The following is an 18,291-nucleotide window of genomic DNA, read 5'->3' on the forward strand; positions in this document are numbered from 1 at the left end:
GTTATAGGCTTTCAGAGAGGAAACCTTGGAGAAGCGGTAGGCCTTTGTTGATGTCGATTCAACAATAAATTAGCAAAGTTGGATTTAGTGGCACTTGTCTATACAAGTGTATTCTTAACTTGTGCTTAAAACAACTATTGTTATAATGAGATAAAAGTTTTTGCTTCTTTTTGGCAAGCTTTCCTGACTCTTATCTGTTGGACTTCGTTGCCCTAAGCGTGGAAGAGAGCAACTCTCTCAGCCTGCTGTAACTCTACGCTGTCTACATTTGCTTCTTGCCGAGTAGGGAAGTGAGTGTTACATAGCAGGCTGAAGTCCATGGACCTGGCTTGTTTCAGTCATGGTAAATGTGAGTTAATTGGAAGGAAATTATGTTCTGTTGGTTGCTGTGGTTGACTGTGGGGGAGTTTTTTCAGTTGTCAAGATGTAAAGAATATTGGTTGGGGGAGACCTTTTCTTCCTCAGTACTTATGAGTCTAATGGTGTTCAAAAAGGCAAACAGGATGAGTTCTGTGTGTGTGAGCAGAGCAACTGAAATAGTGTAATCTGTTCTATCTGGAATTTTGCAAGAAAATGAATAGAGTGGAAAATTCAAAGAAAAAAAAAAGCCAGTTGCATAGGCATAGATGGTGTATGCCTAGGCTCATACCACAAAGCTGAAATCACAGCTTGCTAATAAACAAATGCTGAAAGTCAGGCTCAAGCTTATTTTTATACCTGGATCTCATTGTTGACTATGTTCAGTGGAGTCAGTAAGTGTATCTCTGCTGCTGTATAGGAGCAGCTCCTCCCTTGGGGAAGGGAGTATTTGGAGAGGCTGCAGATGGCAGAGCCTGAGCCAACCCACCTCTCAGGGTCTGGTGACTGGTGGAGTGGGAAGAGTGTACAGATGTTGCTGGTGGAACCCCAGCATGTGCAGACTTGGCTGAATGCCATCTGCTTCTTAAATCCTGAACAGCATGCAAAGCCCCATTCAGGTTCATGGGGCAGTATACAAAGTACCTGGTGAGAGGCTTGATTCCCGATGGGAAGTGCTGTGGGATCTACCTGTGGTGCTGGCTGAGCTGCAGATGTTGATAAGCTTTCTGCAAAGCATTTTTCTTTTGTGTTCGTAATACTTAGCCAAAGTGCACAGAATATATTCTAAGCATATGCTTTTTGAAATATGCCTTTCAGTAGTCTAAGCAGCCCCTTTGCATTTTAATTAAGAGATTTTTTAACAATCTGAATCCCATTTCTTTGTTTCTGGACAGTGTTTATTGAGAAACAAATTCTTGCATTAACTAGAAACATCCCTCTCTGTTGCCTTTTAAAATATTTTGTGAGACAGTTTTCCAAACCAGGCTGCACCATCATGTTAGGAAGATCTGTCAAGAGCAGTGCTGTAGATTTATAACAAGGTATCAAGTTCTCAGGGATGTCACTGGCCCCATATATAATGTTTAAATAAAAATACCTCGATAATAAAGGACAAATGCAGTCCTAGAACTGGAGCAAAGTCCTTCTACATTAACAGCTAGTACTGTGTGGAGCTTTTGTTGAAGTTGCTGTTTCTGGATGCCTTGAATCTCATGGAAAAGATTTAGAACACCAGAAATACATTTGTATGCTAGTGGATGGGAAGCTCAGCATGAGCCAGCAGTGTGCACTTGCAGCCCAGAAAGCAATTCACATCCTGGGCTGCATCAAGAGAAGCATAGCCAGCAGGTCAAGGGAGATGATTCTCCCCCTTTACTCTGCTGAGACCCCACCTCGAGTACTGCATCCAGTTCTGGAGCCCCTATTAAAAGACGGATGTGGATGTCCTGGAACGTGTCCAGAGAAGGGCCATGAGGATGATCAGAGGGCTAGAACTCCTTTCCTATGAGGACAGACTGAGAGAGTTGGGGCTATTCAGTCTGGAGAAGAGAAGGCTCCAAGGAGACCTAATTGTGGCCTTCCAGTATCTGAAGGGGGCCTACAAGAAAGCTGGTGAGGGACTTTTTAGAGTGTCAGGATAGGACTAGGGGGAATGGAACAAAAATAGAAATGGGTAGATTCAGATTGGATGTTAGGAAGGAGCTCTTCACCATGAGGGTGGTGAGACACTGGAACAGATTGTCCAGGGAAGTGGTGGAAGGCTTGTCCCTTGAGTTTTTTAAGGCTGGGCTGGATGTGGCTCTGGCCAGCCTGATCTAGTGTGGGGTGTCCCTACCCATGGCAAGGGGGTTGGAACTAGATGATCGTTGAGGTTCCTTCTCCTTTATTTTGTTTAATTCAGCCCTCTTGTCCATCTTGGCTGGAACACAAGCCATATTTTTGAGTGTCTTCTGAGAAATTTCTCTTAAACTGCATCCTTCATACATCTAGTTTTGTGATAAAGTCTGTTGTTACACCGATTAATACTGCAGCTGGATCTAGTTAGTCACTTTGCAAATTGAAAACGTCACTGTTAGTTTGGAAAATGAACTTAAAGCTGGGGTAAATGGTAAAACTTGATTACAGTATTAAAGTTACACCACCTCTGATTTCAGTCTAATTTGTATCCATCTTAAACAGTAAGCTCACCAGAATTTTGCATCTGCATTTTGTTACCCAGTGATAAAATGTTAGACCATAGTAAGTACCTGAGTTCTCCAGTAGGTTGAAATAGTATATCACAGAATGGACATTTCTAGTAAAATAGATTTGGAAGTGTTATTTAAGATTTTCATCTGAAAAAATGGTTTCCAGAGTTATAGAGGATTCCTTGTACCCTGGTAGTATTCCTGTTGGCTAATCCTACATCAATAGAAATAGATTTGTGCATAAATTATTTTTATGCCTTCGAAAGCAATGCTTGTTTTATTATTGAAGTTTTGAAATTGTTATTTACCAATTTTATCTGTGTGATATTGAGAGAGATGCCAAAAATTGGCTTCCTAACTATTTTTTCTTGGAGTTCTGTATTTCTACTCCATTTGTGAAATAAGAAATCACCTGACAAACTTGACTCTGGAAGCAGAATAGAGACTCTATCTGTACAGCAGGTTGGGTAATAAATGCTTGAAATGTGCTGAGTAGAAGTGACTTGGATGTGTGCATTGATAAAACAGCATGTTACACTCTGGGTTACTGCTACCCAGTCCTTTTTTATCACCAAAAGGAAAAAAAGAACACACAACACAAACAATCAGCAAAACAAATCCATAAAATGACAGCCAGCCAGCCAACCAACTAAAAAACCACACACAAACAAAAACACCCTGACCAAAAAAAAAACCAAAACCAGAAAAGAAAATAATTCCCATACCAGAATCCAGACACCTAAAAGGGAGAGATTCAGGGAAAACACAGCTTAATAAGGGAGTAAAGAGGGTTGCCTTATAGTCATAGAGAAATACTGAATCTCTGCTACTACTTAACCAGTGACTGAGCTATAGGTTTGTGTGGATAGAATAGAATAGAATAGACCAGACCAGACCGGAAGAGACCTTCAAGATCATCATGTCCAACCTATCATCCAACACCACCTAATCAACTAAACCATGCAACCAAGCACTCTATCAAGTCTCCTCCTGAACACCTCCAATGATGGTGACTCCACCACCTCCCTGGGCAGCCTATTCCGAGGGGCAATCACTCTCTCTGTGTAGATGTCTCCAATGCCATTGATGTACACATTTTCTGTATAGCTAGGGTGTACTCCAGGTTTACCCAATTTAATGACATGATAGGACATGCATACATAGAGCAAGTGAAGACTATTGCCTACTTGCTGATTAGGTATCAAAAGGGTTCAGTATGCCAGAAACAGCAGGATGTAGTGTTGTACAAAATGGAGCACTAGCAAGTACCTCACTCCTCCCACACGTAATGGAGTGGTGGTGATTTTTGCAAGTGCACCTGGTGTTTGAACAGTGGCAACTGAAGCATGTAATGGTGCTGAAGGGGCTAATGTAAATGCTGCTGTTGGTTGGGTCCTTGCCATTTGTTTTAAAATAAAGCATTGCCAAGTATAACTGAAGTGTAAGAATAAGGAGTATTCCTCTCTTTGCAGCTATATGCCAGCCAGGATGCAAACATGGTGAATGCATTGGGCCAAACAAGTGTAAGTGCCACCCAGGATACACTGGAAAAACTTGCAACCAAGGTAAGGAAGTGAAGTCCAATGAACAGAATTTTCCTCTCCTCCCACAAATGCTCTGTGTGTCATTTGCATTTATAGGGGGATTAAATCCTATCCCAGGTTGGTTATTGCTGTGCTATTCTGTTATTGAGACTGACCCTGGTAGAGAGAATGCCATCTGCAGTGAGGTAACACAGGGGAACTTTGCTTTCATTCAGATGAGGACAGTGAGATGAATGGGACGTGTGTATTTACATGCTCTCCTGGATCTGAATCAAATTATTTAGATGCTGTGGCCAAGCATGCTGTCTCATAAAGTCACAATATTCAAGTTTGGATAGTGAAATAATACTTGCTAAACCAATTTTCATTCATCCACTCTTGGTTTTGTTTCTAATCCTGAAGTAGCTAGGGAGCAATACATTGTAACACGTCCCGGAGAGCTGGAAACATTTAGTATTCTCTTAATGAACTATCAGTACTTTCATTGGGGTTTTTCCCAAAAATTATCTCAAAAACACATAATGGTATAAAATCATAGAGTATAAACCAATTATAACATGTGATTTATCAGATTTTGATGCTCAAGACATGTTCAGGAAGACATCTACCTGAAGGGAAGTTGTAGACAGGTGGATGTTGGTCTCTTCTCCCAGGCAGCCAGTACCAGAACAAGAGGACACAGTCTCAGGCTGTGCCAGGGGAGGTTTAGGCTGGATGTTAGGAAGAAGTTCTATACAGAGAGAGTGATTGCCCATTGGAATGGGCTGCCCAAGGAGGTGGTGGAGTTACCATCATTGGAGGTGTTCAGGAGGAGACTTGACAGGGTGCTTGATGCCATGGGTTAATTGTTTAGGTGGGTTGGATTGGTTGATGGGTTGGCCATGATGATCTTGAAGGTCTCTTCCAACCTGGTTGTTTATTATTATTACTAATATCTCAATAAGACTCTTCTATTTTCCAGCCTATGTGAAAAGTTTGTAGGTTTTCTGAGAGTGATGAGGAAGTAGGGTAGAAAAGTGTGACACTTAGAAGTATGTTGTTGTTGTTGTTCAGAAATGTACCATGAAGTTTGCCAGACTTCTTTTGACATGTTGATTTTAGAGTGAGCTATTTTCTTTTTAAATAGATATGTATTTGTTTTCAGATTTACTAATCTTTCCTGCACTGGTGTGGAAATGAGCATTATATTTTTCAGTTTTGTTTTAAGCTTCATTTATTCTATAATAGAATGGTTTGGGTTGGAAGGGACCACCAAAAGTCATCTAGCCCCACTCCCCTGCAGTGAGCAGGGACATCTCCCGTACATCTGGTTGCTCAGAGCCTTGTTGAATGTCTCATGAAATGGAGCCTCAGCTACCTCCCTGGGCAATTCCAGTGTTCCACCACCCTCATGGTAAAGAACTTGTTCCTAACATCTGATCTAAATCTACTCTTCTCTAATTTCAAACCACTGCCCCTTGTCCTATCATTGCAGGCCTTTGTAAACAGTCCCTCTCCAGCCTTCTTGCAGGCCCCCTCCAGGTACTGGAAGGTCATTTTTAGGTCTCCAGGCTAGACAACCTCAGCTCTCTCAGCCTAACCTAGTAGGAGAGGTGCTCCAGCCCTCTGGTCATCTTCGTGGCCCTCCTCTGGATCCACTGGTGTCATGTCCATGTTCATCTTGTGTTGAGGGCTCCAGGGCTGGACGCAGTAATTCAGGTGAGGTCTTACCAGAGCAGAGCAAAGTGACAGAATCACCTCTCTGGATCTGGCTGTGCTTCTTTTGATGCAGCTTCAGATTTTCATGTCTCTTTTTCCCTTTACTCTGGGCTGACATTTTTAGAGGATGGATTGTTATGATTTTGTTACTCCACACCTGTTTAGGTCAGTCTGGAGCTTTTTTAGAAAACAGTGCTGTGAACTAAGAGTTTTTCTATGTACATATAACAGTTTTTATATGCATTAATTAACAACATCAAATGAGTGCTGTGTACATTTCTGGAAGCTGCAGTGTTGAACTAATCTATTTACTTTCCACTAAAAGGAAGGGGGGAAAACGGTGATAAATGATGGAAGGATGCCTTTTGGGAAGTATCGATCAAATGTTCTTGATGGTATTGATGGCAAGTTTGCCATGGCAGGTGTGCATGAGGTTTCTGAGATGCCGGCTAGTTGTGATGTCCCAAATGTATACCAGTTCAGGTGACTGTAGCCTGTACCTATTTCATTACATGGTGAGACACTTGAGCTGTTCCTGGAATCAGGATGTCTGTACCTCCCATATGCTGATTCTGTGTTAGGATGAGACCTGAAAGTGCATAGTGGATGCAGTCTGGTTTTGCTGGCGGAAAATTCAGATTGCACAGGATAAGTGTGGCCTATGCTATGTTACCTTAACATAGCACCTGTCCTGTTCAGTCCATGGGCCATGTTTCTCATTTCTGTTCTGGAATAATAATTGGTAATAACAGAAATTAATGGTGTTGGCAGAAGAAATGAGTGAAGTCTTTCTAGGAGATGTGAATAAAGCTGCGCTGCAAAGTATGCTCAGCTTCCTGGTGAAAGGCATTCTTTGAATACAGCAGGCTAATAAACAGGCTTTACAACTCCTCCATTCACAGACCTTGTGGATCAAGCTGTAGTCCAGGCACTAATCCACAAGAACCCAGCCTTACAGCAGGACTGTTGAAGACTGCCTGTGCGATGATGCTTGGATGTTTGTCCTTTTCTAGTTTGACCTTATCTAGTAGCTCTTACTTTGGGTCACTCAGAGTTTAGGATTAGCTTCTACTTCTTCTAGTATGTTGCTATCATCAATTAAATTGCAGTGACTTTGCAGAAGTGCTAACCCTCACAGTATTCAAATCTCTTGAGTGGGTTCAGTGTTTCCCTTCTAGCGCTTTGAGCCCAGGTTTACAGTTGTAACCAGTGAAAAAAAGCCTTAGCAACTGGAAAGTACCCTGTGCCAGCTCTAATTTGTACACTAAACCCAATACTAATGTTGCTTTCAAAATGTGTTCATCAGAAGATTGATACCTGCTCTTCAGTGAGACCAGTGCCCACAGAAAGATGCAAACAGTTGGGAACTTGTGGGTTTCGCCAGCCATCTAAAGCATATGCAAGTTAATTTCATGTGCCTGGGAAACATTGTCTTTAGGCAAAGATGTAAAAAGGCCACTCTTCTGTAACTTGCTGTCCCCTTACTTTGTTCCAGGAAGGTGATGCAAAGTTTGCTGCTTTCCTTTTTTTGAAATGCAATTTTTGCCAGCACTTGAGACAGATATTATATAGATACTTTTAATCTGTTCATTTATATTTGGATGATGGACTAATGCATATTGCAAAGGTTTGGTAATTTAATTTTGATGAATTTGGTAGTTTGGTAATTTCATTTTGATTAATTTCTTCCTATCCTGTGAAGAGGAGCAGCTATATACAAGTCCACCTGGTCAGAGGAGCAAAGCACTTCCATCTCGCCCTCTGGATCATCACGCAAGAAATATAGCACCAAGGGGTGAGATGGACCTGAATTTCAGGTGGTGTGCTCCTTCTGCCTGCACTGCTTGAAACTTCTTGCCAAGGGGTTGAAGGCTTGATATACCATTGGCTGTGATGCAAAAGCTGAACCTGCAGCATCATTAATATGCAGAGCAAGTAACTGGTTTGATTTCCTTGATGCTGTGCGCCTGGATTATGAAAAGGCTTCACCCTCCACTGTACTTCTGGTTGTAACTTGCCTTTTTTTGTTGTTCCTCTGCTCTTCTCTCAGGGTTAGCACTTTTTATGTGGTTCTGAGTTCTGTTGTGGGAACGATGGAAATTGTTTATCAGGTTAAGTAAAGACAAAACTGGTTTACATAAAGTTTGAAGTTGAAGAAAATGAGCATTGTTAACTTCTGGTTTTGGCAGCTGTTGATTATTCAGACTAAGTGACGGGAACAGAACTCTATTAGGGTGATACAAATCTGTCAATGAGTTTACCACGGTAGTGTGATGGTAGTTGCTAGAAATGAAAGCTGATCTATAGTTTATTGTGTGGTGACAGCAGTTTGATTTTTGTACTTCGTTTCTGGTCCCTGCTTTTCTATTTTTAAATTCTGAGGAAATTTGTTACGGAACATTTGACCTCTGTGCGGCCTGTTCCAAGTCAGCTAATAGGCAAAAGAAAGGAAGAAAAGGTCTGACTGCTGGAGTCTTCTGCAGGAGCTAATTAAAGAAGAAAGCAGAGTGTATCACATCTTCCTAGGAATAAGCGCCCCATTGTTAAGTGCCCGCTGCAGTCGGTCATTATTCAAGATCCTGTGTGGCACCACACAATGCTCAAACAAGTCACATCTGGATTAGCCAGCACAGCATTCTTGTCCTTTCCTTGCATTCCCATTTTCATTTAACTTGTTTCAAAAATGAAATACTTAGGCTCACCAGCCTGTGCTTCTGTTACAGACCTGCTTCCCCAGCACTCAAAAGCGTCAGTCTGCTGAGCTGTGTACTGCAGGGCCTTAGGTTATTTTGAAATTAAGAATGCAAGTTTTGCACTGATTGTACAATTGTAGGCAAAATGGGAATTTCAGTGGCTAAACAATGACATTCTCAAGTTGTAGTGGTTTGAGCCTTAACTAGGAGTTAAGAACTTAGATGGGGGCAAGGCTGAGACTCTCTCCCCTGCTCCCCTCTCCTCCCTCCCAACAGAGAGGAAAGAAAAAGAAGGAAGGGGAAGGAGCAAATCCACCAAGCAATACTTTGGAATCAGCCTGGAAGTAGAGAGGTAAAGAGTTTTCTTTAAACAATATATGTGTAACAATAACAGGTAAGGTTCACAAGGGCAAGAAACAAGGATGGATGGGAGGGGGGAAAAAACCCAAGAATACAAAACCAGTCTCCCTCTCTGAAGCGGCATGGAGGCAGCAGGGAGAAGGATCAGGCCCAACCATGTGGCAGAAGAGCAGGAAAGCAGCTGCAGTAGCTCTCATCCAGGAGAGGCAGGAGCCAAAAAAGAGGCCTAATGACTGCAATGTCCTGCTTTTTATACCCTAGCTGGGCAGGGAGGTGGGAGTGGAACAGACTCAGTTTCCCAGGGGGAAAATGCCCTGCAGGGAGGGCAAAGCACTTGCAAGCCCTCCACCCTGCTTTGGTTTTTTTTTTTTTTAGGATGGGCATTAACCCAGCACACAAGTGCAGGAGAGTGAGTGGACTTTCCCATGGAGAAACTAAAGGGATTTCTGGACCTTGGGCTTTATGTTTTAAACTCCAGTGTGTGATTAGAAGTGACTAAAAGAAATTAATGGCATTTTATTGAAAAGAAAAATGATGTTAAAATGTTATTTTTATTACTCTCTGAGCTTATATGTCTTAATTTCCAATTTTCTTGTGGAAGTTTCTGCTATTTTCTTCTCTTTTGATGCATAGACATTTATACTGTGATGTCTTTATAGATGTTGTTTGAAATGCAGACTTGATAAGTAACCAGCATTTGTTCAAGACGTGTTGCTACAGCTGATCTTTTGATTGCTAATATTAGATTGAAGTTGTTCTTGAAAATATAGACCTTACTTAAGGAGCAAGAAACACAGAAACAGAGCACAGAAATAGCAGGAATGTTTCAGTGCTCCCCGGTCCATGTGCAGTACATCCAGACTCTTCTGAAAGACAGCTTGTTAGAGATTATGGGTGCATGGAGGTGGATGAAGAGACCTATCAGCATATTCATGCAGGCCTTTATGTAGAACCAGTAGAATCACAGAATGTTAGGGGCTGGAAGGGACCTCAGAAGATCATCTAGTCCATTCTTATCCCTGAATCTGCTGCTTTTCCTGAGGCCTTGGAAAATGAAGTAAAACTGGTCTTATCCATCAATTAGGGGAAAGGTGGTGTGGAGAGGCAGAGAGACACACAGGCTTCCTTGACCCACTGAAGGGGAAAACAAAATAGGTCAGGAGATATCAGATTTAATGATAAACACCATTAGGAATTGCTGACTTCATTCTAGCCAGAGGTTTATGTTGTTTTTAGTTTTAATGTCTTAACTCTAAGCTTGCACATTGAGTGCACAGAAAGCATGTGGCTCCTTCTCAGCTGGCATGCTATAAAGTGGCTGTGTGCCTGCCTCATAGTAGGAGCTTCAAGGTGCACTTAGCTGCTGTGTGAGTTAGGGAGAGTTTTGATGAGAGTGTGCTTGATAGTGGAGATTGCTCTTAAGAAAGTTCCTGGAGTTAACAGTGACTCTCTTACTGTAACAGACCTTCAGACAGCATTGTGCAGTACTCGAGCTGAAGGTTGGTAACTCAGTTGTTTAAGTACTTTCTGGCTGGACCAATGAATAGATTTATATTTTCACCTTTATTGTTGTTTTTACTCATCAGTGCACAAATAACTAAGTAACGTTATTCTGATCCACCCACATAAAACCAACATATATTCTTGGAAGAGAATTCTGAAAGAAATGCTCAAGCTTTACTTCTTGTTAGAAGCCTTGTCTACCAATATGAAAATTGCAGGCTGTGTATTTTCATTTTTAGTCATGAATTCTGTATTAAATTGTGAAGTTGAAATAGTAGCCCTCATGGCTAGTCCTGGACAAATATTACTGATGTCAGATACTGTTGTTTTCCCAGTATTTTCTAGATGGTAAGGAAAACGTTTTATCTGGGAGATTGTGCAAAGGAAGTTTGCTTTGACTTTCCTACCTTCCTCTCCAACTAATTTTGCAGCATGATGGTGACCCACTGAATTGCTATCAGAAGCACTGATAGTGATTGCAGCAGTGACATTTGCTTTCTCCCTCATTCTCCTCCTCCAGAGCTCTGGCTGGTCCTGGACATGGCATCAACATGAATAGTGTCAAGAGGTGGGCAGCCAGAGCTTGTACTTTCCCTAATGAAGTGTCTGTTGGCAGTTAATTTAATGCTAATGCTATCATTTCTGAAAGGGGTCTGTGACACAGAGGAAAATATACCCCTGGGCTGGAGGGGTGCTTCACGCCAGACCTTCTGCACACTTGCTATCAGCTGGGTTGTGTATGAAAAGCTAATTGCCATATTTTCCCTTCTTTCTTCAGGAACCTGAAAGCATAGTTTGTTCACACATACTTTGTCTGTTTTCTTTTCCCACCCCCTTCCCCTGTTCCTTTCATCTCAGATCTGAATGAGTGTGGGCTGAAGCCGCGGCCGTGCAAGCACCGCTGTATGAACACCTATGGCAGCTACAAGTGCTACTGCCTCAACGGCTACATGCTCATGCCGGATGGAACCTGCTCCAGTACGGCAAGGCTTGCTGCTTGCTTGGGTTTTTTTTAAGCTCTTCAAGATCCCTGCTTGACTTGTCCTGGGAAACTGTAATGTAATGAAGATGAGTCCCAAAGTAAAAGATTAATCTTGCTGGAAGTGAGGCAGTTGCCCAAGATGAGATTCTTTTTCCTAATGAAACTAGGCTGAACAAAACATGACCAAATATTTTGATTTTATTAGTTTTATTACAAGAAGCATTCTTCAGTGCTGTAAATCACTGTTAATTGGCCTTCAAGGACAACTGCTTGTGGTTTTCATTGCAGCAAGACACCTGCAGTTCTGCTCTGTTATGTCCTTATGAGTGTAAAATCATTAAAGCTGAAGGTATTGGTTGTTTGAGTGGTATAAAATTGTACTGTCATCTCTCTGGAGATCAGCTTCCTGTTTGCTCCTCTAGAAGTGGCTGTTTTGGGTGTCTGGGCAGAGAGAAAGGGAGAGAAATTATCTTTAAGTAAAGATGCTCCTATTTTAAAATGGCAATGCTGTCCAGGAGGGCATATAGTACATACTGGGCTGTACATCCCTCGTAGGGCATGCATTCTGTGACACAGATTGCCACACTTCTTTTGGTAGGTTTTTGGTGGTGGGGTTTTTCTTGGTGTTGTTTTTTTCTTTTGTGGTGTGGTTTTCTTGTGTCTGTAGTTCGTTTTTTGTGTGTGTGGTTGGTTATTTTTGGTTTTGGTTTGTTTTGTTTGGGGTTGGTTTGTTTGTTTGGGGGGTTGTGTGTTTGGTTTTGGTTACTTTCGGGTTGGTTGGAGTTTTTCTTTGGTTCTTTTAGGGATTTTTGATGATTACTTTTTTTCCCTTAAGTGGAAAGCAAATTTCTTCTGCATATGCATTTGCTCTTTAAAGCATGAATGGATACCTGTCAATTCAACAAGCATTTTTCCACTTCCATCATCATTGTAAGGCATTTTAATTCCCCAAAGTTTTTAACATAGTTTTGTGGTACTGCTCAGTCTTCATCTAAATATGTTGCATTTTTTTTCCCTAGATGCCCTTTCTTGCTCGATGGCAAACTGTCAGTACGGATGTGATGTGCTGAAAGGGGAAGTGCGCTGCCGCTGTCCCTCTCCAGGACTGCAGCTAGGGCCTGATGGCAGGACTTGCATAGGTAGGTGGTCAGATGTGGACTTCATGTATGTATTTATTTGTTTATCCAAAATGTTTTTGTTTCATCATTGTGCTGAATGCAGTTCAAGGGAGTTTATAAGAAATGTTTAGAATGCATCATCCATACACTTTAAAGACTTTACTGATGAGGATTGGGATAGGAATGTGGCTTAGATGTTCTCAAGTGGACTGGGTCAGAGATTGTCAGTATTTTCCTCCAGTCCTGCAAGCTTCATCAATTAAAGGTCCCTTCCAACCCAAGTCATTCTGTAAGTCCATTTATAACTTGCATAGGCTGCTTGTCATCCAAGCCCTTGGCCCTTACATTCCAGTTACTTGGTCTTTTTAAATGATTGCTAACAGACTGGAAAATATCTGCATGCATAAAAAATGGAGTGGAAAGGTCAGCTCTCCCTCAGTCCCAGCAAAGTGGTGCCTAGGCTTAGGGACCAGAGGGGTAATTTGTGCAAATCATTGACGTGATACTAGAATAAGGTGGCGGGCTGTGAGTGTTCCTGGTATTAATGGGATCAAAGCTGCAGTCCTTCTTCCATACAGTGAAACTTTAGACTAAAATAAACTCAGGAATTCAGAGTGTATAAAAGGGAACAGTGTGTTGCCCCATTCCTGAATATTGAAAAGGTGCTCATGGCTGATCAGACTGTGTTGTGGCACACTCTGGTATGGTCTGAAGAACAGTGTGATGTGTGATTTCATTAGTCATTACCTATATGTGCTAAGTGGTTATGATTTTATTATTGATATTCTATGCAGTGCTACTCTTGTAAAACCATAATAGTTGCACTGAAAGAGAATCTGAATGCCCTAATTTCCCATTTGGGTATCCTGGCTCTCTACAGGGGAGGTAGTTCTCCAAGTGGCTGACCCATACTCACCAAGAATTGGTTGAGAGAGCAAAGGATAAATTCTTGATCTTCTGATGTAAGGAGCAGGCTCAGCTCTGAGACAGGGGCTTTCCAAAGTACATCTTGGTCATGTCTGTGTATGTAAAAGAATGGGCAGAACAGAGGGAAGAAACCCACCATTATCACATGCTGAAGGGATTGAATAGTGATTAATCACACTGCAGAGAATATGGCAGGCAGGGGGCTTTGGAAGAGTGAGATGAATGGGTTTTAAGTATAATTTTGAGAGAGTACAGGAATTTGCTAGAAAAATACTTGCAAAATTCTCCTAGTGTGCATTTTTATATTCAGGCAAGCTTCCTACTTTGAAATAAACAAGTGCCCTTTCAGTCCTGAAGACTAGCACTCAAACCAGTAATTCAAAGCACTTTCAGTTCGCAAGCGTAATTTCCTAAACCCCACTTTTTTCCCCAGAAAGGTGAAGAATTGTGTGCCCACATTTCACTTGAGTGTGCTTTGTTCAGATTGCTATCATAACCTGTTGTTAACATTTTCCACAAAAATTTCAGAGCAGTCTTGTACAATACAGGCAAAGCATTTACACCAAGAGATGCCTGTCCTTCGTGGGTCGTTACATGACCTACTCCCCTTTATTGGCAAGAAGTGATTGTGACATGCATCTTTTTTTGTGTTACTTTGTTACCAAGTTTGAGTTGTACTAATACCAGTAAATGCCTCCAAGAATTGAAGCTTTTGGAGCTGAGAATCTGACTTTTCTTTGTGGCTGCAAGCCTGTCACTGCTGGGGGGGCTGTCAGCTCTAGTGAGGGGCTGGATATTGCTGCAGTACAAAATTAAGTATAGTTGATGGCAAAATCATGAAACTGTGCATTGGCTGCAGCTCATGAAGTTTCTGGGTCCCTGGCTGCAGCTCAGGGAAGTTTTGAAGACAGCTGGGAATGTAATGTTTATTTTCAGCACAGGTGGGAATTCCTTTAGGCATTATTCTATTCTTAGTTTAACCCATGCTGATCATTCTTTTGTGATAGTGTTTCTTCCAGACAATCAGTAAAAAGCCACCAATCAGTTTGGCTGTGATATAAAGTAAAATACAAGTTTGAAAAGAATTCAGCAAAGCATTCAGTAAAAATACAGATTGTCTGATTAGTTGATTACTTGAGTACTGTGTCCAGTTCTGGGCCCCTCAGTGTAAGAAGGACATGGAGACACTTGAACATGTCCAGAGAAGGGCAACAAGGCTTTTGAGAGGCCTTAAGCACAAGCCCTACGGAGGAGAGGCTGAGGGAGCTGGGATTGTTTAGCCTGGAGAAGAGGAGGCTCAGGGGTGACCTTATTGCTGTCTACAACTACCTGAAGGGTGGTTGTAACCAGGAGGGGGTTGGTCTCTTCTCCCAGGCAACCAGCACCAGAACAAGATGACACAGTCTTAAGCTGTGCCAGGGGAGGTTTAGGCTTGAGGTGAGGAGAAAGTTCTTCACTGAGAGAGTTGGTCGCCATTGGAATGGGCTGCCCGGGGAGGTGGTGGAGTCACCATCCCTGGAGGTGTTCAAGAGGGGATTGGACGTGGCACTTGGTGCCATGGCTTAGTCATGAGGTCTGTGGTTGCAGGTTGGACTTGATGATCTTTGAGGTCTCTTCCAACCTTGGTGATTCTGTGATTCTGTGATTAATGGCTCTTGAATCAATAAATCAATCAGTATTGCCAGCTTTTTGGATTAGGATTTTCATTTAAAGACATTGGCAGTGCACACATTTCAGCTTCAGGAGGTCTGAAATTATTTGAGGATTAAAAATAATTCTTTTTACTGTAGAATTCTTTCTGATTGTTTTGGCTGTGTATAGAAACTTGAAAATGTAGCCTTGTAAACTTTCTTCTTTTCTTTTTATCAGTCTCATTAGTTGTTTAGTGTTTAAGTTGGCAGCATGGTCAAGCAGTGGGAGAGAAAGAAGGGCTTTCTAATTCTACTTCTGTTGAAGACTGAACATCACATGCATTAGGTGCTCTCTGTTGTGTGCCTTTGGAGCAGCTCCCTGGCATGGCTAAGTCTGGGCATGCACCTCCACAGCAGACCAGGCTGAGATCATGTGGTGGGTTGAAGTTTCCCACCCAGCATGAACATTGCCAGACCAGCTCAGTTAGAAGCAAATGGAAGCTGTATTTGCAAGCAGAACTACACTCTACAGTGGAATGCAACGAGTATGTACAAAATGTACAGTAGTTACAATGTTATACAGATAGTTACAGTTAGCAAACAACATGAAACACCCCCCGGTCAAAAACGGCCAGGGAAGCTGTTCCACTGCCTCCCTACGCCCCCTGTCCAAAAGGAGAAAGGAGAGGAGGGAAAGCAGTGGTTAGACTTCACCAAAATAATGCAGCCAAGGTCAGCCAAAAGCAGGTTAATCTCTCCTGAGCGAAGCAAGCAGAGACGAGAAAAAAGAAAGAATTGTTTTGGTACAGCCAGTCTTGTACTAGACATTTTCTCCAATGACATTGTGTAGAATTAGCTTTAGTTTTCCTTTCTATACCAAATAGTGATTTAATTTATATTTTTCTACTTTTCTGCTCAAATTCTGTAACAAAATTTTAAAGGCATAGCCTAAAACCACCACAGATGAGAAAACAAATCACCCCTTAACACCCTGGGTTTTGTAGGAAGGCTAACAGCCTTTGGGCCCAGGTGGGAAGTGGCATGGGCCCATGGACTTGGAAGAAGGCAGTTACTGTACTGTTTGAGAGCTGCAGGAAACTACTCATAAGCACTTTTGTAGAATCATAGAATGGTTTGGGTTGGATGGGGCCTCCAAAGGTCATCTAGTCCAGCTCCCCTGCAGCGAGCAGGGACATCCTCCACTAAATCAGGCTGTTCAGAGCCTTTTTGAGCCTGACCGTGAGTATCTCCAGGGATGGGACCTCAGCTACCTCCCTGAGCAACTTGTTTCAGTGTTCCACCATCCCCATGGTAAAGAACTTGTTTCTAATGTCCAACCTAAATCTACTCTTCTCTAATTTCAAACCATTGTCCCTTATCCTATCACTTCAGGCCTTTGTAAACAGTCCCTCTCCAGCCTTTCATAGGCCTCCTTCAGGTACTGGAAGGTTGCTATTAGGTCTCCCCAGAGCTTTTTTTGTCCAGGCTGAACAACCCCAGCTCTCTCAATCTGTCCTTGTAGGAGAGGTGTTGCAGCACCCTGATCACTTTATTGCCCTTCTCTGGACCCACTCCATCAGGTCCATGTTCTTTCTGGGCTCCATAGCTGGACACAGTAATTCAGGTGAGGTCTCACCGGAGCAGAGTGGCAGAATCACCTCTCTGGATCCGCAGGCAACACTGCTTTTGATGCAGTCCAGGATGTGATTTGCTGTCTGGCCTGCAAGCTCACACTGTCTGCTCATGTCCAGCTTCTTGTCCATCAGCACTCCTGAGTCCTTTTCCACAGGGCTGCTTTCCATCATCTCATCCCCCAGCCTGTATTGTTAATGAGGATTTTTCCAACCCAGGTGCGGGACCCTTCACTTCCTCTTGTTAAACCTCCACATATTCACCTGGGCCCACCTTTCCAGCTTGCCCAGGTCCTTCTTGATGACATCCCATCCCTCCAGCATATTGACAGTGTTACTTCTAGCTAACAATTGAAAAGTGGTTTTCCCACCGGTGACAATCACCCACCCACCTCTCATATTGAATGCAAGCAGCAGACTGTTCCATTTTCCCATTACTTCTTTGTCAGTGTTCAGCAGTGTATTCATTAGCAGCTCAGTCCTGTGTCGTTAGGATGTCTGACTGCCTAGAAAATGGATCAGTACCACTGCAGTGCTCTCATCACCTCACATACTTATTACTGATGGGAATTTGCAAAACCATGAAATGTGTGCAGAGGGAGGAGCAGGGCAAGCTGCCTGAGGTTTTGAAGAGCATGAGGTGTGTTCGGTAGGGAATCTTTTTCTTACTAAATCGCTTTTTGAAGTTGTGATTTAAAGATAAAAATAACAAAGAACTCCAACTAACTCATACTAATCGAGTCTGAAATCTGCAACCTTGAAATAATACTCTAATAAAAAGCAGAAAATTGTGGCTTGTAAGCTAAATAACAGTTAGGAACACAGTGGAGTTTATAAACTGTTAATGATGCACTCAAAGCCTAAAACTTCAATAGATTCAAACCAAGAGGCAGATTTATAGGGAGATTCAGGCATGTGGAGAGGTTCCCAGTACTTGCCTTGTTTTCTTTTGCATTCAAGCCTTTACTGTGGCACTGTAGAAATGCTCCCATCAGAGAGTAAAGGAGAGCTGTTATTTTGGAGCAGTCTGATGGGCCAGGAGTGTGGGAGCTGAGGGGCTGAATCCTTGCTGTCCTCCAGCAATTCATGCAGAGCGGGACGGTGCCAGCAGGAGCTATTGGGAGAGCCCAGCCAGCCAGTAATTCATGGCTTTAGGTCACTACTTTTGGCTGTGGGAAACACAGCCTGGAGAATTGGAAGCTCCCTCTCCCCTCCTTAGGTGGCTCCCCTAACTAATCAGCGGGTCTATGGTCACATTTTTGCTGTGCTTTGCAAGAGACTCAGGCTTCTCATTGCCTTGGTCAGGCCTCTTTCACAAGCAGCATGGCATCAATCACTTGGCTTTGTTTTGCACTCTTGACACCTGCAGCTGAAGTGCTCTTTTGGGAAGCAAATTGCAGGGAGAGCAAAATCTTGCTTTCCCCATAGATCAAGAGCCTGATAGAGCAAAGGCTTGAACTGTGCCCTGTAGATAACCAACAAGCGTCAGGAGTGGCGGCAGGCCTCTGCCTCAGTGAGGAATTAGGGTTCAAGCACTCAGCAGGCTCCAGCTTGGTGTCCAAGGGCTACAAAGTGAATGGTAGCCCAGGCAGCTTTTCTCTGTCAGCCTGACCTCATCTGAGAGTTTCCCAGACAGTGAAAGCAGAGTGTGTATTAGA

At 42.7% G+C, this 18,291-nt stretch overlaps 1 protein-coding gene across 3 annotated transcripts in view; it reads left to right on the forward strand.

The window, feature by feature from the left end:
• Positions 1–18,291, forward strand: part of NPNT (nephronectin) — a 57,532-nt gene that overhangs the window by 14,740 nt on the left and 24,501 nt on the right. For all 3 annotated transcript variants that reach the window (XM_068136870.1, XM_068136872.1, XM_068136871.1), the window contains 3 exons: positions 4,019–4,111; positions 11,203–11,322; positions 12,346–12,465. In XM_068136870.1, the coding sequence (XP_067992971.1) occupies positions 4,019–4,111; positions 11,203–11,322; positions 12,346–12,465 (333 nt within the window). The remainder of the gene's footprint in view (positions 1–4,018; positions 4,112–11,202; positions 11,323–12,345; positions 12,466–18,291) is intronic.

This window comes from Melanerpes formicivorus, unplaced genomic scaffold (genome assembly GCF_026170545.1).
Source record: "Melanerpes formicivorus ecotype bairdi unplaced genomic scaffold, bMelFor1.0.p_v2 SCAF_4, whole genome shotgun sequence".
NCBI classification, from domain to species: domain Eukaryota; kingdom Metazoa; phylum Chordata; class Aves; order Piciformes; family Picidae; genus Melanerpes; species Melanerpes formicivorus.